This window comes from Scomber japonicus, chromosome 1, assembly GCF_027409825.1.
Source record: "Scomber japonicus isolate fScoJap1 chromosome 1, fScoJap1.pri, whole genome shotgun sequence".
Lineage (NCBI taxonomy): Eukaryota > Metazoa > Chordata > Actinopteri > Scombriformes > Scombridae > Scomber > Scomber japonicus.
Genome location: NC_070578.1, coordinates 9060872 through 9083504, shown reverse-complemented (window position 1 = coordinate 9083504; position 22633 = coordinate 9060872). Strand labels below are relative to the sequence as shown.

Sequence of the window (22633 nt, the reverse complement as noted above, 5' to 3'; positions counted from 1 at the left end):
AAAAAAGAAAAAAAAAGTGATTTCCTAAAACAGCTTGGTACTGTAGTTTTCAGCAAACTTAACTCAAACACAAGTAGTAGTACATTTCATTTGGACTATTTTTAGTGGTGTATTAATACACATTTGCTGATTTTGTCAGTAGTTACAGCAGCAGGATGGTGTGTGTGGGATTAACTCAAAATAAACTACAGTGCCCATGTTCTTGGTAATGAGGGAATATGTTCACCCAACGCTATGATCTGGTTCACTAATGTGTTTTTAATAGTTTTTGGACAGAAACGGAGCTCTGTAACACAGAGGAAGAAAATAAATCACGCTTTGGATTCATAAGCAAGACTTAGTAGGAGGATGAATTCATTGCTCATTTGAGCATTTTTGTGGGATTTACTGGCAATAACAAAAATAAATAAATAAATATCACCAGCCTTATGCTTTAAACTGTCAGGCAGTATGACTGATTTCACTAGTTTGGGGCTCAAACTAGACGCTGCTTTTATAGGCACTGTATTTTATAAGCTTGTTATAGGTTTGTTTTTTTTACTATAGCTGTCAGCTCCAAGATATTAAATGATAGAACGATATGAAAAGCAGCAAATCTTCACATTTCTACTTGATGAACAGCATAACATGATAACCAAAATATCTATAAGCTAATTTGTTTATTATTATATGTCCTATCTTGGAAAGAAAATCAGTCGAAATGTCACACCTCTCCTATCTCCCTCCTGTCTTTCTCATACTTCTCCATTCAAATGTAATTTTTATTTTCAACTCATCTCACTTTTTCTGCACCAAAGTGAAAAAAAAGTCAGTTTAACCAACCAACCTCATGTTTCTCTCATTTCTGCTCTTCCTTCCTTTGCACATCTCTCACGTCCTTATAATTCCTCTTCCAGCCTGCTGCTCCCGTGTCTCTCATCAACCTTTGTTGGTTATTGGGAGTTTTAAATTATGTGAGAGTGGAGGCAGCAATAACAAAGCCTACTGTCACTTTATGAAAGAGTGAGCTGAATTCTGATTTCAGCCACTGTCTCCTCTTGTGTCTCTGACACACATACACACATACACACACACACACACACACACACACACAATTCAAATGAGCAGCTCAACTGGAGTCAGATCAATTTAGCTGGTTGCCAGTGTTTTTTATTGGTGTGGATGTTAGATTAATGATATTACCAAAGCAAGCAAGTAAAGCAATAAAGCAAGCAAAAAAAAAAGCTAATACATAAGAGTTAACATGTAAAAACAGTATTTCTGTGACTCTGAGAAATAACCTAAACATATGTAATCCATAAATACACATTCAACATGTTTATTTGAAATTCACAGTTGTTGCCAAAGGAGGAATATCTTCAAAAAGAGGAAACATGCAAACTGATGTTACATAAGTTCTGATGCAACATATGTAACATGTAGTAAAGGTATGGTTCACATGTTAATCACAGCTCTCTGTCTCTCTCACAGGGCCCCATAGAGAATGATGTTGTGATTCACACGTGCCTGATCGCTGAGAGCCAGAGGTAATGTATGTGTGTGTGTGTGTGTGTCTATGTATATTTACATGTGTGTGTCTCTTAATGTGCTGCAGGCCATAAAGCGAGGTTATTTTCTCTCCTGTTCGGCTCGCTCAGCACCGTAATTGTGCCGAGCTCATAAAGCCCAAGCTCAGCCTGACCTCTGCCATCGTTTGTCACCCTTTTCATTGTGTGCGTGGGTCCGTTTGAGTATGTGTGTTCACACGGCGGGGTACATATGTAAAAGTGTGGGTGTGTGTGTGTCAAACAGGGTCAAATGATTGTATGAAGCTTGTTAACCTGTAGCTTCAATTACTCTGGCTGGCAAGTTCCCATCAGAACTCATCTTTCTCACCGCAATCCTCTTATGCTCGACAATATAGACTGCGGTTCAATAACAGATACTTCATCATACGTAAAGGTTTACAATGAAACTCATTAACATTAGCTTTATATTTACAAGAAGAGCCAGTAGATTTATTATGACTCTTGACACAGCTGCAGCTTCACAAAGACTATAGAGTCATTAGTTACATATTTCAAGGTAAAGATTTAAAGGTCAGCAGCTGTTGTATAATTACACAATAGCAGATTTACTGCTATTGTGATCATTATTAGATAGTTCTATAATTCAAACATTTTCCCCTTAAGGAATGTAAAATAACAAAGAACTGAATAGATATATTGTGTGTGTGTTTTTCGGGACTGTTATATGGGCACCTGTGCTGAACATACACTATTAGCTATGTAAAATGACTAAATTTATAGATTGTAAGATTGTAATTTTGTGTGTATGTGTGTGTGTGTGTGTGTGTGTGTGTGTGTGTGTGTGTGTGTGTGTGTGTGTGTGTGTGTATTTGTAGACTCCAGGTCTTCCTGAACACCTACGGCATTCAGACCCAGACGCCCCAACAGGTGGAGCCCATCCAAATCTGGCCTCAGAAGGAACTGGTCAAGGTAACACAAACACACACTAATCAGTCCTCAAGATTACAATTGACCCTTCTCTAAGCCTTGGTTACTGTTGAAGTGCAAATGCTATGGTATGGCAAGATTTCCATTCTCACATGCACTTTACAATGATGGTACAATTTTTAGTCATTTTTGAAATGACGAGTCCTTGTTTTCAGACGGATAGGGAGTGATTTCCGACACAGTCGTAGAATCGTTCTTGACTTGCAGGGTAGAGCCACTTATCTCTAGTATTACAGTACAATATTGTGGATGAGCAACACCGAGGTTAGATTTATGCTGCATTTTTTTTTTCAAATAATAGGTTATGAAAAAAGACAGAAAGGGAAAAAAGGCTTTGAGGATGAGGACTAAGTAAGCTGTTTGGCAAACCTAACACTGTCTCAGGTAATGAGCTTAGCAGGATTTGCTGGTGGTATAAACTTCCCCAAGCCAAATAAAAAGCAGGGCAAACTAGGATAGAGTAGCATTCAGGACCACCAGCTCCCATCATCAAGTTATGAAAGGGAACATTTGCTGAATGATGTTCACTAACAAGAGAGTAATACTAAGCTAATACTCTAGATAAGGCAAATAAACACAGTGTCTAATCCATTCCTTACACAAGTGCTAAAAACGAAATACACCATCTCCCAATCTCCCAAACTCTTAATACACACACCGCCCCAACATGAGAAGAAATCCAAGGCTTGACAAGCCTGCTGTGCCTACTTATTGCTAAGCTATGATTGGGCAGTCGCTGTTTGGGGAAGGGGTTAGCAAATGGTGAAACCTCACTGATTGCAGACATTTTGCAGTACATGATTGACTGCAGTGCCTTGTTGCTCGGTTTAATGTCTTTTCTCTAACAAAAAGGAGATTCCCATTCATTGTCCTTTATTGTGAACAATTCTGAGGATATTTAACGAGAGAAAACCTTGATCAAGACAAGCAAATAGCTCCCGGTCTGAAAAGTGAAGCCAGTACCTTAAACATACGTTCGTTCTAATGGCCAGTAGGGGACGACTCTACTGGCTCCAAAAACAAGTTTGATATGGAAGTCTAATGTGAAAATGATTTTACTTCTCAGTTGATTTATTACCTTGGTAAACTCCTTCTTAATGAGTTTATGGTCTCAATCGCTATTTTAAAGTATTTGTCAATACAGCATGATGTTTATCTTTCAATTTATGGTCCCATTTAGAGAAAGTAGAGAATAAAGCAGGGTATGCTTTAGGGTGTGGGTACCTTGGGATTCAGTCACTACCTAACACCTGCTGGTCCACCATATGAGTGATCCTAAACCATGATCTTTCCCTAACCCTAACCAAGTGGTTTTTGTACCTAAACCTAACCAGACCTTAACCACAGTGTTGTTACACCAATATACTTAATTTTTTTTAATGATGATTTGTAACAGTTTTGGAAAGCAGACATGAATAACTGCAGAGAGAGGCAGTTTTGCCTAGGTAGTTCTCACACCAAGGCGAGGCAAAACGTAATACTGACAAGGTGGAATGATGGCTGTGTTTCATGCTTGCCAGGTTATTCACAGTTTGCTCTCAGTTCATAAAAGTTAATTGTAATATTTGGATTGCCTAAAAAAGTCTGATTCAGCATTTGATTGTACTAAAAGACCCTCTAAGGAGCTGGCTGGTCGATTTTTCGTAGACGTACATTTTTTTGGAATGGTTTTAAGCCTTTTTTCACTCTGGAAAATTAGCAGCATTATGAGATTTAACCATTGACTGTAAATGGTAGCCCACAAACCATTGGTGACATCACAGTGGCTATGTCCATTTTTTTTGTTTTGTTTGTTACAGCCTATGGATACACTATAGATCCCATTGCACCACTACTACACAAATCAGTCTTACACTCAGCCAGTTTACATTTCAGCGGTTGGCTATCAATATCTCAGAAGGACTTGGCTCAGTCAGTCCATCTGCTTGTCAGTCCAAGATTTCCTGCTCTTAAGATTTTCCTCTTGATTGTCCCATCAATCACAGACAGGGTGAACATTGTTTGAGGGGATTGATTAGTTAAACAGTGATTGTTCATGTTGATTGATCAGCATAATGGTGGAGCTGTCAATGTGTCACTTTGGGAAATTGGAGATGGATGTAACTGAAAGCAGGGTACATTTGACAGTTCTTTAAAAGATTGAAGACATTCCAAATGTTAAATTGTAATATTCAGAGTAGCTAATTCTGAATCATTTCCTAACAACTGCTTTACTCTAGCATTCGAATATTTGAAGGTCATAAAAAGCTGATCATTTGAGTTTTTGAGGAGATAATAAAAAAAGCTGAAAGCTGCAGTTGGATGGAATTTAAATCACTTTAATAACTAACTACAGCAAGACATAATAAGCCGAACAATGATCTGTCATGTCACTCACATCACTCTAACTCTTCTATCTCCAACATTTGACTTTCCTGTCTCTTTCCTGTTGCTTTATTCTCCTATAAACTAAACCATTTTATACACTGTTCCCGCAAGACATAACCTCGACATCTACACTGCTATGTCTGTTATTTTTAACCAGTCCTTCTTTTGATCTGCCCTCTTTTTCAACCCACCTCTTCTGTTTCAACAAACAGTCCCTGTATACAGTTTATCTATACAACCTTATCCATCATTAAGACCAAGTCTCTTCCAGGTGCTTTTTTTTTAGGGTTAGGGACACAGTTAGGGTAAGTGGTTAGAACATGTACACTGTCATGACTATTACTAGTTTTATGTTATAGCATATTGAAAATAAAACAAGTACTTTTCCAGTTCTAATATCCTGGTTTGTCCAGATACAGTATATTGTGCCAAACGGCCACCTGGGCATTTTATACCCCTCAACAACTTGGAAGAGGATCCAAAGTGGAACTGTCTATTCTCTGTTATTTCCATATTGTCCACTCTTCTTCTCTCATCTGTCACAGATCGCACCATTTGTACTGTCACATCGACGACACCAACTGCTACCTGTCTTCCAACTTCTGTTTCACTTTCCGTCCTATCCGTCAGTCCAACCCTGGTCTCTCCTCTAGATACTGTCCCTCATCTGCATGCCTGTTGTTTGAAGTCTACAATCTCCCCGTCTTCTGTCTCTCCTCTGTCAAATCTGTCACTCAAACCCTCTGTGGCCTCTGTTCCTCATCTTTCATGTCTGTTATGTGGTGTCTATTTTCCATGTCACCTCCTGTAAACAAACAATTTATCCCATCACATCATCTCGCTGGGCTCTGTTCTTTTTACTCAAGGACTCTCTACCTTTTGTGCCTCTCTTGCTGTATCCATCACATCCATTTCTCTAACCCTATTCTCCCCTTTAGGCCTACATCCTGCCCCGCCCCCATTATGTCCGTTATACCAAACAGCTCACCCTCTCAGGTCTATCATCTGCCTTTGAACTGTCATACCTGTTACTTTTTCCTTCTCTCCCCTCTGCCTCTTTCTGCTGCGTAGTGCTCAGTCTCTCAGATGGATATGCAATTGTGAGTCAGAGCGGGCGCTGTGCTGAATATTAAATCCCAAGCCCAGACAGACGTTCCTTCCTCGACAGAATCTGTTTATCTCAGAGTCACCACCATCTCCGGTGCTGCGGGCTGCATTTGCTCACCTCACCTCGTCCCTCGCAGCCGTTTGATTATGTTGACAACAGCTGCCTGAAAATGGGAGAGTGGCAATTACATTTTGCAATGTGTTATTCCCACACGCACAGCCCTAAAGCTTATCCCCTTGCAAATCACTGCTTTGCCCCAAAAATAGCCTTCTTTTAGGTAAGCTGCTATACATGTTCCACTCCCTGTTTAATATCTGATATGCAACATGGACGTCTGATATTTTCTCTGTTGTGTCTCTCATTCGTCTTCTCCTGTTATGTTAGATATTAATAAATGCTCTAAAGAGACACAGCGTATAAAGATTGGTGGTCTTCTCATATTTTTATACATTATACAGTAGCAATTGGTCTTGATATCATTTACTCACCAGCTCTGTTACAGAGATTTGAGAAATGGGGACTCCAGCAGGAATGATGTTGATTGAGTATGTGAGCTTCCCACATCCTCTTTTAGAAAACATCAATTTAACAGAAGTCATCGCAAACATATTCTAACTGAAAGGTACATACAGTCAATTCATGCTATGTGGTCTGCTACAACTACCACACTGATTTCCAGGAGACTACTTTCTGTGTTTACTTCTGTTATGACAAATGGACAATAAATATGAAAAGACCCAGGCTGATAAATAGCAGAATTTCCATTTACATTGTGGGTTGAAATATGCAGTCTTGGTTTTGTACAAAAAAATACTGTCTATAAAGTTCAGCAGATGGTAATATAAGGGCTCAAGCAGGCAGAGTTTGTCGCATAGTGGACATCCTCCAAAGTTGGTCTCTTTAGTACAGAAAGGTTGTTGGGGTAAACAGAAGGAGAGGCAATTTACTGTAGTAGTATAAAGACTGTAATTTTGGAAGACTGCTTGATTTGAGTGACCCCAACTTGTGTAATGTTCGCTTCTTTTGTAGTTTAGAATGATTTTTTTGCACAGAATAAGGACTTTACATGAGAATTGTTTAAGGTAAACATGAAAAACTATACATTTGTTTTTTAAAAAACTTTTAATGACACAACCTAGTGGTTAGAAAGACTGTCACAAAGCCAGAACCAAATTCAATAGGCACTTACAGTATCATTTTGAGCTGTCCCTGCCTGTGCACTCACTATATGTCCCTTTAGATGACAGCATCTACCATAAAACTGAATCTGTTATGCACATTTTATGACACCTAGAGCTGCATTTACAATCTTCAGGGCATCAACCCAGCAGCACCAAAAATGTTGAGAAATCCACTCCTTTCTGAGCCCCTATCAAACTGAACGATGCCCCAGTGGTGAATTAAAAGTTTTGCAGAGTTTGCCAGTAACTAGTTGTACAATCTTGCACCTTGAAGCCACTGCGAAAATACAGCTTGTATTATCTCTACCACTTGTCAAGCTTGCTGTTGGTGCTGCGGTCAGTGGAAATGCGAGGGAATGAAAGGATGCTTTGATAGGCTGCCTGCGTGTTGTCGTTCTTCATTGGTATTCTGCACACAGGAAGTGTTGGGTGCAGGGGTTCTTCCAACCTCTGTCTGCTTATTTCCTCCAGATCTCATCTCTGCCTGTTAGGGAAGTTAATTGCACTGCAACTAAATCCTCAATTAACATTTGTTTTTTTAAAGAGACATTACCTTTTTTTTCCTTTAGTGTTAGTTATTTTAATTGCTCCAATCCATTGCGTTCTCCTGTTGTGTTCATCTCATGCTTTTCAAAACAGCAAGGAGGTGCACCGGAGTAGCAGAGCACCACCTTTTGGTTGTCTTCATGTATTGCAGCTCTTATTTGAAGCACCCAAAGAAATACTCTGGAAACTGAAGCTTTTGTATTCCCCTTGCTGCCATCTCTTAATGCATTTCACAGATTGCTACAGGAGAAGGCCATGACCTTTTCCTCTGCTTTGCCCTTTTATATAATAACTGTTTAATTACTGCTGTATCAGTCAAAAAGCAGTCAAGGGTTTGTATTTATCTGATGTCTGTGTCTTGCTCTTTATCTGTCTCTGTTATCATGCACCAGTATAACTGATGCCACAATTAGTGAAAAAGATACCACGTGAAATAGTCTTGTCAGTTGGAACTTATGTTGCCTGTGAAGGTTTGAGCTGACTTGGCTGAAATCACAGAGATTCAGTCCACCAATTAAATGTGAAATTTGACGTCAGCTACCCTGAGGACATCTTCAGCCAAACCCGGTTAAGCATGAATGCCAGACTCTCTCTCAGCCTCTGCACTGCTGATTTTAACATTTCTCAGCAACAAACCTGCATTTCTTCTGCAAGTTTATCTGACTTTCAACCTATAGTTTCAACCTGAGACTGTTGGACCTGGCTGAGTTATTTTAACTTTAAAGGGATACTTCACTGATTTATTTTGACGTTCCCTAAAGTTGGACAACTCACAAGAGACAGATTTTTAAAATGATGGTGAATTTCAAAGCAGCAAAAGCCAACATACCAACATATCAAATGTCAAAACTTCTGGATCATACATTCAAGGTTCAAGATGCAGTTTGTTGCCATTTTCTGGTGTACTTGCATACATAAAAAAAACATAATGCTGTTCCTCCCAGCCCACAGCAGTAGTACCAATAGTTGAATCAGGTTACAGTTGACAGATCTACAGTTGACAGATAGTTAGTTGCTTTGATTTAAAAGAAATATATCCAAAGATATTTCCTCTTCTGTTCTTTCTGATAAATGCTGTTAGAGATGCTGTAAGATTATAAGAGTTATTTTGCAAAATAGCTCACTTTATAGGTCCGAGTTTGAGACATATTTAGGAGCTCATGTCTCTACCTGCCTGCAACACCCACATCGTTCAAACTCTTTGAAACACAAGCTTTCTGTTATAAATCTTGATCTCTTCTAGCCCAGTTTGTGATAACCAAGATGATTATTACATTAGTTACACTCTCAGATTTGTCAGTAGACACAATAGAGCCAAAGAGGACATCACACAGTTATTTTCACAGGCTGAGTAATACTCCCCATAATGACAAAACATACAAAGAATTCACTGTTCACCAGACTCCTTACCCAACAGCAATTTTCCAATCATATAGTAGGTGTTTTTTAAAGTGTTTCCAAAAACAAAACCCAAGAGCAAAAGTGAATGAAATAACTTGAACCAACTGTCTGCTTCAACATAAGCGACAAACATTAGCACGTTAGCATAACAAATTTACCGTAGTGACCTAGCATTAATTTTGCAAAGCTCTCCTTTTAGTCCGTAGCACTTCAGATTAGTCCACAAAACCTTTTATCTCATGAAAGTGAAACATTATATTTCAGGCTAAATCAAACTATGTGCTTCTTGTCTAAGTGTTTACTACAGTAAGCATCCAAACAGTCAAACATTTAAATTGTTGATACAAATACAAAGGCTATCTAGCTTCATCAAGAATAATGCTGGGTTCATCAAGCGGTGAGGATGATGACTTTTTGCCAGACAGATAACCTATCATCTTAGTCATTTAGCATTCATGTAGCCAGTAGTGCTTGTTGTCAGGTTTTTGTAGTCATAAATCTGTAATAAACATTGTGTTCTGGTTAGGTGCCTATTCAAATTTTCAGACTTTTGAACTTATAAGTGATTAGAACATTATGATGGAAGTAGATGAAGGCCATTCCCATGCTTAATTACTTCTCAAGTTACTGCAGCAATGTTTGATGCCATTTGTTACATGATAGATTTGGGGCAAATTGAACCATTTTGACCACTCTAGAATTCATTTTTAAAAATGGTCACAAATCCTTGCAAAATACCACATTAAGACACCAAGACATTGAGGAATACCATAGAAAAATGCTTTGACTTGGTATCTTTTGGTAACTTTTGACATTCAGAGATTTCAGTAAGAACTGCATTTTCCACAATAAAATGGCGAGTACTTCTGTTGTAGAAATGGCTGAGAACCTCCCACACCTCCCCACATCCCTCCTTTTTGTCAATATTCCTAAGAAACCATACATCGTCTGACTGCCCTTGGTATCTAATTTGCATTTATAAAGTTTCATTAGGCTGTGGTTATCCTAGATGTCACAATAGGTATTTTTATACAGTGAGGTCAAGTTTCAAAATATGGTCTCTACAATGAAATGGCTACCATGGGAACTAACATCTTCTCACATGAATACAGTAGGATTCATTGCATCCGCAAGAGTCTCACCTTTCCAGTCATACCCAATTGCAAAAATGTTCAGGGATTCCATTATGTGGAAATATTCAAATACATCATTTTTAGAATAGGTGAAAATAATAAATGTGTACTATATGCAAGCAACTGCATGGTTTTTGCCAAAAACTGCATGGGATTAGCATAACGTGGATATGTCTGTAAAGGGGAGACTCATGGGTACCAATAGATCCCATTTTCATTCAGATATGTTGAGGTGAGAGGTCAAGGGACCCCTTTGGAAATGGCCGTGCCAGTTTAGCTCTTGCCAAAATTTAGCATAACTTCCCGGCATAGTTGACATGGTTGGTATCAATGGATGCCTTAGGTCGTTTTGTTTCATATGATATCAGTATCTTCACCATAGCTTTAAAACTGAGCACTCTAAAGCCTCTAAAAGATAGTAGCTGAGCTGAGGATGTCAGCATCCTTAGGGAATGGAAGAGGTTAAGTCATCTGGAGAAACAGTTTTTCAACCAGCTCATGGATTTAACATTAATTAGCTATCTAACTACAGCTGATAAATTCCGCTAGTGACAGCTGTTAGCCTGGCATCTGCCAGAGCAAATAAAACATGAGCTCAGCAGATTTGTCAGGTTCTCAGGTTAGACAGCTGTGATTTCAGCTGACGAAATCAAAGGAAAGTTGTCGGCTAGAAATGAGAAACCTGCTTTTGTTCATTTCTGTGTGAAGACCCATTGTTATGACTGAATTTGTGGTAGTAAATCTGGCACTGCTAACATTGTAATATGCATATGTGAGACAGGAAAGCTTGATATGTGTATGTAACTTACTTTGGACTTTCCACAAACTTGTTTTTAAAATAGTTTTTGCAGTGTATAATATAAGATCCTACATGCATTGTAACGAGAGTTCAGCTAGGTCTCAATGTCTCTTCTTATGGGCCTCTGCACCTGAGTACAACCGTGTTATCTGCACCAGCACCCATGGGTGTGCTTGGGTCTACTAAGCACGGTACAGATGGCAGCACAGGGACCATTCATTATCGCTGCATCTCATAACTTTGCACAGAGCTAATATCAGTAGGTGGTTCTGCCATATGGAGGTAATTTCAGCATATGAGTAGCAAAAGCAGGAATGGCTCAGTGGGACAGTGGAATGATGTATTTACACTTTCATTATGACAGGGAATTGAAGGTCTGTGCTGCATGACATTTCAAATCAAATGTGTTATTTTTAATCTTGAGACAATACTGATAAGATCCCAGGGAAATGTTCGGATAAAGATGCAGTGTTTATTTTTCTCTGAAACCAGAAAGGATGGCAGTATGATCATGTGCATTGTTGAATGATATGTACGTGTGTATGTCTTTCTGCAGGCGTACCGTTTCCTCGCCGTCAACAAGAAGCTGGGGTTGAGTGGGCGTCCAGATAGGCCAGTTGGCTGCATCGGGACCTGCAAGGTATTCACACACCCACACACATGTATATACACCGGTACGTGTGCACACATATGTTCACTCTGTGTATCCCTGCTGCACAGGTCATGGGTGACTACTAACGTGACTCCTACATATTGATCTGCATACATTTCCAAGAGCTCTTAAGAGTTGACTCCAGCTCTGAAACCCAATATAGAGTCAAAAAATATTCAGATCCAAGACTTTTATTCTTCTTCAGACATGCAGTATGTGTCAGTGAATGCTGAATAGATATTTCTTATTCTCAAGACTGCATTTTAATATTCTAAGCTGCTGTCAGAGAGTCGGTGTGCGTGTGCATTATGTGGTCGTGGACTTGCGTGCTTGTACAATTTTATCTGTGTGTGCTTGCTAATGTCTCTCGCAGATGTCATTTGCAGTTTCTCCCAAATGAAGGTCATAGCACGACCAAATAAGTTGAGCTAAAGCAGCTTTCTCAAACAAAGACGTTGCCAAACAAATGAATCATGGCTCCCAATGCATTGCAAAGACAATATTATAATGGAACATTTATGGGGAAGATGGCAGACCGCCAGAGGACATTATCATCATCAGTGGGTCGGTACGCGTGTGTGGGCCCCTGTGACAATCTGTATGTGTGAAGGTAGTCCTGTAGCAGCTGGGTCTATATACTGTGTATGTGTGTGTTTGTGTTTGTGTGTGTGTATGTTATCAGGAGTGGTTGTGTAGCTCCTGTGTGTCCACTCTATCTTAGGATTGATGGCTTGTTTTATACTCTGCCCAGAATAATGTATACGTGGCTACTTGTGAGCCATCCGTCTTCTAATGTGATAGTTTGTGTGTGTGTGTGTGCGTGTGTGTGTGTGTGTGCGTGCATGCATCTCTCCCTCCAGATTTATCGTATCCTGGGCAAGACGGTGGTGTGCTACCCAATAGTGTTTGATCTAAGTGACTTTTACTTGTCCCAAGATGTCATGCTGCTGATCGATGACATTAAGGTAAGCCGGGGTCACACTCATGGAACTTACCACTGGACCCAAATTGCCCCACAATTAACTGCCTTTTATGTGCTTAGTGAACTTTTTTCCAGTTTCTCTTGTCTAAAGAGCTTGACATTTGTGAAAAAGACAGGAAGTGGGCTGATTTGATTTAAAGGCTAACTCATTTTACTGGCTGTCACAGAAAAAGACAAATGCTATCTGTAAGTGATTCAGTGCTTACATTGTAATGTGAAAGATTATTACACATACAATTCATACACAATAATTAGAAGTTTGAAGGTAAAAATAACTAATTTGTAAAATGGAGCACTAGTAGTAATTCATTAGCAGGAATGATGAAAAGACTGATCATGGTCACAGGACTGGGAGGCAGAAATGTAAGCTCTTATCCAGCAGTTTTCTGACTGAGCTAGACCTCATATTGTACTTCACACAGCAGCTTGTTTGAGCTGGAAACAACCGGTATCTAGTATATTCATTTAATCAATATTCAGTAATAACTACTTTTGGACAAACTGGTAGGAAACACAAAACAACAATAAAAAATGTAGACATGGGAAGTAAAAATTAAAAAAAAACGTATCATCCTGCATTCTAATCACTCCACATATCACATCAATTCATTACATTAATATACTTCAAAAGCCCCTCCCATTTGTTCACATACTGACCCACCCTGTCCGACAAACAGAAATACTGCTTATATGTCAAGTATTGTTTCAGTTAATCACTATTTATTTATTTCTGCAATCATATATCCCTGATTTATATCATACAATAGTGGTCCAGCAGCCTCCAGTTGCTTTATGACACACTTTGAGTGAGTTATGCTCCACACTGAATGGTTTTATTCATGAATAAAGTGATTCATAAAGTGATTTGTCAGGAAGAAATCCAATTTAAGCCCAGATAAATACAGATTTTGTAATATGTTGGAAAATTCAGTTTACTCTGTGTGTCTCAAATATTTTAAGTTGTATGATATATAGGTATATAAGTAAGCTGTTGTTTTCTTTTTAACTATCTTAAGTAGTTCAGTTGGAATATATTTAAACAGATATAAAATTCAATTCATTCATTTTGGGGGAAGTGACAAGGATTTTGAACATTACCACAGACCATGAAATGAATCAAAGATAATTTTATTACTTTAAACGTGGCCCTCATTCACTAACATTTCCAACCAGCAATTGTTGATTGTAAGGAAAATGTACCACATGTTCATTTCAGGTTTGCTCATATTTTGAAGATAGATTAATCTTGTTCAAAAACTTCTGATTCCATTTTTAAACTTAGTTTGACAGCCGTGGAAGCTGAGCTTTAATGGTAGCACTCTTTCACTTTCTGCTCAGAAAATGGAAACTGAAAGCCTTTGAACCAGCAACATGTCCATGCCAATCTGAAATGGTGTGTGTGTGTGTGTGTGTGTGTGTGTGTGTGTGTGTGTGTGTGTGTGTGTGTGTGTGTGTGTGTGTGTAGAACGCCCTGCAGTTCATCAAACATAGCTGGAAGATGCAGGGACGTCCTCTCTTCCTGGTTCTCATCCGCGAGGATAACATCAAGTAATATACACACTCCATAATAGCTCTTTTATCTTTTTTTCCCCTGTCTTCCTGTCCTCTGATAGCTTTCTCCCTGCATTCCTCCTTGTCCTATCTCTCCCTACATCACCCTCTATCTCTCTCTTTCTGTCTGATACTGGCTCAAGCTTGCAACAAAATGTCTTGACGGTTACAATTTACTTCTTTTTTTTCCCCACTCCAATATTTCTATCTTTCTCTTACACTCTACTCAACTCTCTTCCCTTCTATTTATCTTTATAGCAGGAAGGTGCTACTGTATTTGCTTGCTGAATGGGTGATTATGTTTCCCATTTGTATCACTGTAGTGTGGCTGGTGGGCTGATTACAGTAGTATTGACCGTTTTCCAAGGAGCCATATGTTAAATGTGCTACAAACGTTTAAACAGCCACACTGCAGCATCTAGAATGAGTTGGTGGGTCCTCACAGAAGGAACTCAATAGTCATTAGTTTTCTATTGATCGGGATGATGACCTGTATAGGAGGCGACAGCATACCCGAATAAAGCAATGAAGGCTCGGATGAAGTGTGCTTATTTATTCGCAAGTTTTAGCTATGAGGATTTCATATTGATGTGGTTTTTAATGCAGGTGTTGTGTTTGGAATTGAATCAAATTGAACCTCTATCTATCCAGGGGAAGCCGCTTCAACCCAGTCTTGGACATGCTCGCATCGATCAAGAAAGGCAACATCGGAGGGGTCAAAGTTCATGCGGACAGGCTTCAGGTTTGTCTATTCTTGATTCTTTATTTGGACTTTTTAATCACTCTTTATATTAGTCATGAAACTTTTAAGGAATTTCCTTCATCAGTTATTGGACATGTTTACTTCAACTGTCAAAATTCAACTTTATTTATATAGCACTTGACACAGATCACAGTTGATCCAAAGTGCTTTACAGTACACACAGAGGAAAAGCAGGTAGTTGGTTAACAAATAGCTCAAATAGTTTGAGTTTTCCTTAATGACAGTGTTTCCTAACTCCTAGCTTGGCTCATAAAATTTTGAGCAATAAAATAAACATATTTAAATTATAGTAATACAATCAAGCTCTGTTCAGACTCCCTTTTTGTCCCTATTCAAGAAATTGTGTGACAAATTTAAAATATTGTCTATAGCAAATGAAGCTGTACGACATTAGATGAGACTGAGCAGTTTCTAAGCTGTAGATCTAGCAGTCAAAAACAAAGTCTAACCCATTGTTCTTGCTGTAGCCCTCAACAGCACATAGCTGTTAACAATAAAATAGATTACACCAATTTTCACAACAGACGTACTGTTTTCATTTAATCCTTCAGCTAAATGATTGGAGTTGAGCACAGTTTGTTCACTGGCGCTGGTCCAGCTGATGGTGGGAGGGATGTTCCCTGGACGCACAAATATTGCAGTGCCAGCTTAACCAGCTCAGGGAATCCAACTTTAGTTAACTTGAATGACACCAGAAGAAACGTTTTTTTATTTATTTATGTCAGAAAGAACTGGTTGTCCCTCATGTTGGCACCGTCTAACTGGATTAACCTTCTATGTGTGTGCCTCAAATTTGAATATTTGCTTTTTTTCCCCAGTTTTCCATGATACAAACGCAGCATCTTTGGGTTTTTGACTGTTAGTCACTCAAAACAAGTCATTTGATATATTATCTTGGGCTTCAGAGAATATTAATCATTAAACAGATAATGCACCAAAGCCACATTTTCTGACTGTTTGCACCACACCTCCCTCATCTTTCACGTTATGTGTTAATATATATATATCTAATTTATTACATTTTTGTTATATACTGTAATTTTGGCCATCAGAACTTGGAAAGTGATTTCTGCATGTGTGTCCATCACCTTTAAATTATGTTTCATATCCTCTTTCTTTCTTCGTTGCAATGGTCAATCCTATGTTTTACTGGGAGGATTAGTGCTGTTAGGTCGACATTGTCACAGATCCAGTCCATACAAGTGGATTACTGAATCAATATTACCACTGCTGTAACTGCACATTTGATTGTTAACATAGTATGACAGATTTTCATAAAAGCTGTTGGGGGTGAAATATGCCACCTGCTCTGTTCTGTTGGTTCACTTAGAGCAAATATTACAGCCGTCTCAGAAGTAAACAATGGCTTAATATTACAAATGATTCAATAAATTGTGTTTCAAGGATTCATCTCTTTCTGTTACAACAAACAGAAGTCTCCCAGCCCTTAATCTGAAGTCCCCCTGTGTTTCAATAGCAATAGCTGACTGTGTTTTGACCTTGGTCTGTCACATTCAATTTGGAAGGCAGGCTTCTTCTTTTTTTTTCTTTCCTGGGAAATGTGGACATCCAGACAGGTTTAAAAAGGACTTGGAAACTATTGGAGTGAAGCTTTTTGTGGCTTGTAAAGAATGTATTGAATTGGATTCAGGGGACAACAACAAATTAAACAGTGAATGGATAGATTAGCTGTTCCATCACTTCACTGTATCCTTCGGCCTGCTAAGATTATACCGACTGTACTGAAAACCAAATCGATACATGCACTGAAGTGACTGAAAAATAAACAATCAATAAATGAGTTTAACTCATTGCTCACAGCAGCAAATTTACAATTAACCACCATTTGTAGCAGCCTGTATCAGGATTTGGCTCACAGTTAATATTCATGATGGCAGGAAAGTAAAGCTACAGCAGAACTGGAACTATTTTCACATTATTAACTTTAACCAACTCCTTTGTCAAACTTTACAAACCTAGCTTCTCCCCCAAGTGTGTTTGTGGTGTTCAGCAGCGACATTCTTCACATGAACCATTTTCTATTTTGCTTTTAAAGTTCTTCCTTCCCCTTCACCTATTTGCCATTCGCTTCACAGCTCACTCCTGCAGCTTTGAAACACTTATCCTCTTCATCATCTCATTGTTATTGGGAGCAGGATTATTCCTCTCCTATACGTCTCTTTATTTTTGTTTTGGAGTTGACTTCAGTTGGAATGGCTAATATAACATTTAGACCACAGGAGTAAGTAGTCGCATTGAGCTGCACTCTTTTCTGCGACCCAGCTGTGCTTTTAAAATACTCAAACTTTATTCATCCCATTACCGTGTTAGACACTCAACTTGTTACTGGAGCTATCCAAACTCCAAGCAGGGAACTTAGTTCACACTGTACCACTCCATGCACTATTTGTTATGAACTCCATTATTCAAAGAATTAGTTCATAAACTGGATCACCCAATAAACCTACCCCCTTAGAATATATATAGCTAGTTTTCCTCACCTCCTGTATTTTTACGCTTCTGAGTGCAAGAGTGCAGTTTCTTTATAAGTTTCTGTGTATATATTACTGTGGAATTTCTTACATATTGTTGACTACAATGATAAAGTAACCACTGTGCAAACTATGTGAATGTGTCTTTTTGCACATCAACCTTTCAGACCCTGATATCTGGAGCCATGGTGGAGCAGTTGGACTTCCTACGTGTCAATGAAGCAGAGTAAGAGCATCTTCTAATGTTTAATGCTTGATTTGTCTGAGGTCAGCGCTCAGGTCAGCCTCCGTGGGTTTGCATGTTGCTTGTATATTTCAGAAAACTCAAAAAGGATGTCTGTAGTTGCATTAATAGAACAACTACAGTATGTATACAGTTTAATGATGATTTATTCATCATTTTTGGACAGTACGGCTGATTCCGATAACTGATTCTTTTTTTTCTTTTTTTTAAGTTTTCAGGCTGTGTGTTGTTTCAGATGTAAAATGTTGTTAATAAGGAAAGTCTGGCATTTCAGTAACTGCATTCATTTGTCAAATCTTCAGTGTCGTCAACATGTATTTATAGTAGACATAGTGTCAATTACCTGCACCTTGAAATCTATGGGTAAACATACTGTTAACATAAGTACATATTGGGATGGTCATGCCAACATATGTACATTTTGAAATTGAAATCACAATTGTACAACAACAGAGGCAATTCTTATTCAATACTTTCCCTTTGTATGTCTGTGTTTGTGTGTCTGCATGTGTGTGTGTGTGTGTTCATATTTGCAAAGGATCCCAGAGTTTAAGAGCTTTGAGGAGCTGGAGATGCCAAAGCACTCCAAGGTGAAGCGACAGATGAGTACGCCCAATGCATCTGACCTGGAGCAGCAGCCAGAGATCAGTGTGGAGGAATGGCAGAAAAAACCCACCTTTGAGATCATGCAGAAGTTCCATGTGAGTACCCTTAGGTCACACATTTTTAAATAATTATTAAACGCTACTGCTTACAGCTGATGGGTTGTGGGTATATTTTTTCCTGTTACATAAATGAAGCAATGCCTGTGAGCTAGTTCAGGCAGCCCCAACTCACATATCATACTCCCCTCACTGTAACATATATCCAACACACCCTTATAATCATGACAGCATATTTAGTCATGAGAGCTCTGAGCGCACTTTGCTGCACTTCAACTTCACCCCATCATCCACCTGCAGTCTCTGAGTCTGTCTTCCCCTTGGGGAGTATCATCACTTCCCAATCCCTGCTGTGTGAGATCAGTGTGTCCTTGTGGGGAGCGACGAGGTCAGGGCCTAGACGTCAAGCACTAATGCTTGTGTTGCATACCAAAGAATCACCACTTGACTCTTAGTGTAGTTATTACATTTAATATTTTGGGTGCATGGATGGGGCAGGGGCCACCGTCACAGAGACAAAGGTTTAATCTCTACCAGTGTTCCTCGGCTTGGCAGTGCAATCCAAGAGACACGGCTGTCAGTATTTACAGAAGGGGAAAGCGGTGACGAATCATGTCCTTTTCAGTGTACGAGAGAGAGTGTCAGGTGAAGAGAGGGGCCACTTCCATTTTCATTAAAGGAGACACACAACCCCGTGTGTCACTGCTCTAAGGACACACTGCTCATAAATCCAGTTCCAACTGCCACAAAAGCAAGAGGTGTGCAAGATTAATTGTATTCACTAATTGTTCCCTCCCTTTGGCTCATTGACATATCAGCTCTTGTCAAAGCTCACTTAGCCACCTGTCTCCTAATTCACTACACAGTGTATGATCAGTCCAAATCTTACAATTACCAACAGCTCTCTTACTCTGTACTAGAATATTTTAAGCTTTTAAGTTTCAATCCATGTTTTGAAGAATAAAAACCTCAGCCCTCATCTTAATAGAAATTGAGATTTTTTTGCTATTAGGTATTTGTGTTCATGTCTAACTATGTTTATATGCATATCGAAGTTAATCTTAAATATGTTCTGTATGTGTGTCATTGTTCAGGACTGTAACTGCCTGGCCAGTCAGGCTCAGCTCGCAAGTATCCTTATCAAGAGAGAAGGACCAGACTTCCTTGCCAAAGATGGTAAGCACACAGTCACATTGTGAATGAGTGATCAATTTACAGAACTAGTTACAGGGTGTGCTAAAACTGATTAGGAGATTTGATCACGTCAGAAGTGTCACCCAGTATCAGCTTTGCTAACATTGTTATCTGCCCACTTTGTTCCTCTTTAGGATGCTGCTGTGTATTATGCTTTTAAATGTGTGGAAACTGTTTAATTTATATAGATTAGGGTAAATCTGGATATGTTTTTATATGTCTTTATGATATTGTTTTTAATGTCTGAACACATAAACAGATTGTCTTTTGTGATTTCAGAGAACATGAATGAAGAGCTGGAGAGAATCTACAGAAGCGCTGGCAGCAGAAAGCTTTGGTCTGATATTCTCACACATATACTTACATACATTCCAGTCTTAGTTAGTCCATTAATTAAGTTTACATTATTATTAGTCTAGTTTTTGTTTTTTTGTCATCATGGAGTCCAAATATAAAGAGGATTACCAATAGTATCTAGATTTCTACATTCTAAAGATGCTTTCAGGACCAGTGATCCCTCATTAAGTACATTTTATTATGTTGACGAGTGACTTTTTCAGTCATTAGACATTCCTGTAATGCTGCGTTCCATTTATCTGGGAAGTTGGAAGTCAAAACTGGGAATGACGTCACACACTAGTTTGAAATTATTCAAGAAGTCAGAAACCAGTTCTTGCCGGTGATAGCAATACCAGTTGATAAATACGCATTTGGATGTTCTGTGCATACAAATGCCATAGCAACATGGCCACAGATATAAGTTGGACAGTGCTGTGTGTATGACTGATTTAATGAGATGTATTCATAAGACAAAATTGCACATAACAACTTTCACACTGTTGATGCACAGGGCAGTAATCTTGGATTCTGAGGTTGGGGCGGGTGAGGTTCTTTGGACCTTCTGAGTCAGAAATCTGACTTCAAGGAGCATTCTAGTTTAAATTTCCGACTGGGAACTTGGAAATTCCGACTTCCGAGTACAAATGGAACACACCATAATTTAGTGTGAAGTATAGAGAGTTGGGAATTTTTGTTGGAAAATTGTATGAGATGTTCTTTCATTTCACATGCTTTTTCATATTTTTTATTGGGTGTGCCTTAACTGAATGTCTCTCTTCGTGTTCCATTTGTCTTTCTCACAAAGTCATTTCTCATGTTGACAGTTGATGATAAATAACTGCTATGTAATCTGGCTGATATATAGGCTGGCAGTGCGCCATGTTGCTGCCATTATCAAGAAGTTTGCCAGCTCTATAGCTCCTCACATCACCACAATACTGGTGCATGGGAAACAGGTAATGTTCAGGCAGAGATGGACTAAAAACTCTCCAGACCGGTTTCCCTGTCCGGGAAACTGGCCATGCATGCTTAGATCCAGATAGTTGGCTAGCTAGCTTTCTAGCTTGACAGCTGTGTGAGGTTCAGCCAACAATGGGATTCCTTATAAGCAGGGTGAACACAGGCGTTTTAAGAAGTTAAAGGAGTATTTTACAAAATTCAAGGCTTAAATTTGTTACTAAAATATGGTTTCAGCTCAAACTTATTTATCTAGTTTATACAGTATCAAGTATCAAAATAAAAATTGTGACTTTTTTACAGAAAGGTTACATATGAAAGTACAATTTAAAAAATGCATAAAATATATAAATAATTCATAGAATCCTTTTAAAAAACAGTGCTACTTTACTTACCGTCATTATCGGTGGTCAGTTGTTGGTATAATTTTAATCTGAGTCTTGCTAATACTCAATATTTTTCTAATCTTTTTGTAATACTTGTTACAAACATGTTTTGCATTCAAAGTAAAACTGAACGTAGAAAATCTCACCGTGACATATTACTGACCAGTAGTCACCCTGGTAACAAATTGTGTCCTGTGGCAGTAGCAGCCTAGCATCTGAGCATCTTGCTAAAATGTTAACCAGCTGATGCTAATTCTGGCTACACCATCAAATCTAACAAAGATGGCTTACTCACACAGTCATGAGTTAGCCAGGCCAAGCCAGCCGGCTCCTTAACTCAGATAGGAACAGGAGCTTTTTGTCAGTGTTTGCTTTCTCTCCATTAACCATCATAGAGGCTGGAACCTTATTTCTGCTGTTACTCCCCACTGCACTAAGGCTGGCTGTATAACCCAACTGAAACAGAATATGGTGTGTAAATTTTGATTTACTTATTGCTACTCCAGGTGTGTTTCAGCAGTGGTGACCCTGCGAGATGTGGACCTTGTGGTTACACTAGGAGCAAAAACCACTTGCACATTCCTCATGACAACAAGATAATGTACAATGATTGTTTTATTTTCCATCTTAGAACTAGTCATGAAAGGTAGGAGCTGTCACTTTGACCAGTGTGAGCACTACCAACATAAAATACTAGTGTACATGTTGAAGCACAGTCAGTTTCTAGTCAGATTCTTTTGTCAGAAAGCAGCAATTTGACTTTGAACACACCCAAAATTCAGATTTCTTTATGGTACACTGCTGGCCTACATCGCAAATAATGGACCAGATGTCAGCTTTTGATCCCTTCTTTTAATGATCAGTAGTGGTAGAGTGTTTGTGACTGACATGACACCTTTAATTGTATGCTGTTATATTAATTAAAATGATTTGTGCATAGAGAAATTTGATTATCCTGAAGTGAAGGGAAGAGAAAGCCCAGAGGCTTCCAGTGGTTTCCATTTTGCTTAGAAATAGTATCAATACTCAATTCAATTTACTTTCTCATTTACCTAACATGGGCCAGGAAGTGAAGCTTGAAATAGGTTCCCCAACAAAGCATCAGTGGATTGACACCCCATCATGCCTTAAAAACATTAAGGCTTTGTTGCCTTTTTATACATTGTGCTCAATATGTGCACCGAATAACTCACATACACCAAACAATTCTCAGTATGTAAGAAGAGAAGGTCGTGTTTCAGCTGATGTTATTCAAGACGCTCACTCATTAATGAAATGATTTCATTTGTTCACTGCTTCTGTGAGGATGGCTTCTACTCCCTGTGTGTCTATAGCAACCCTGGCTGTGGGCTACCCTGTGAAGATAACCACCGTTTATGTA

The 22633-nt window shown here is 38.8% G+C and overlaps 1 protein-coding gene across 4 annotated transcripts in view; it reads left to right on the top strand.

Annotated features, from left to right (window-relative positions):
- The window catches only part of phkb (phosphorylase kinase, beta), a 102914-nt gene that overhangs the window by 73946 nt on the left and 6335 nt on the right, over positions 1-22633 (top strand). For 3 of the 4 annotated variants that reach the window (XM_053316132.1, XM_053316141.1, XM_053316149.1), the window contains 10 exons: positions 1471-1526; positions 2384-2477; positions 11587-11670; positions 12543-12647; positions 14130-14212; positions 14867-14957; positions 17638-17696; positions 18253-18415; positions 19471-19552; positions 19850-19907. In XM_053316132.1, the coding sequence (XP_053172107.1) occupies positions 1471-1526; positions 2384-2477; positions 11587-11670; positions 12543-12647; positions 14130-14212; positions 14867-14957; positions 17638-17696; positions 18253-18415; positions 19471-19552; positions 19850-19907 (875 nt within the window). Of the gene's footprint in view, positions 1-1470; positions 1527-2383; positions 2478-11586; positions 11671-12542; positions 12648-14129; positions 14213-14866; positions 14958-17637; positions 17697-18252; positions 18416-19470; positions 19553-19849; positions 19908-20774; positions 20866-22633 lie in introns of all 4 variants that reach the window. The other variant, XM_053316158.1, reaches the window with a different exon arrangement.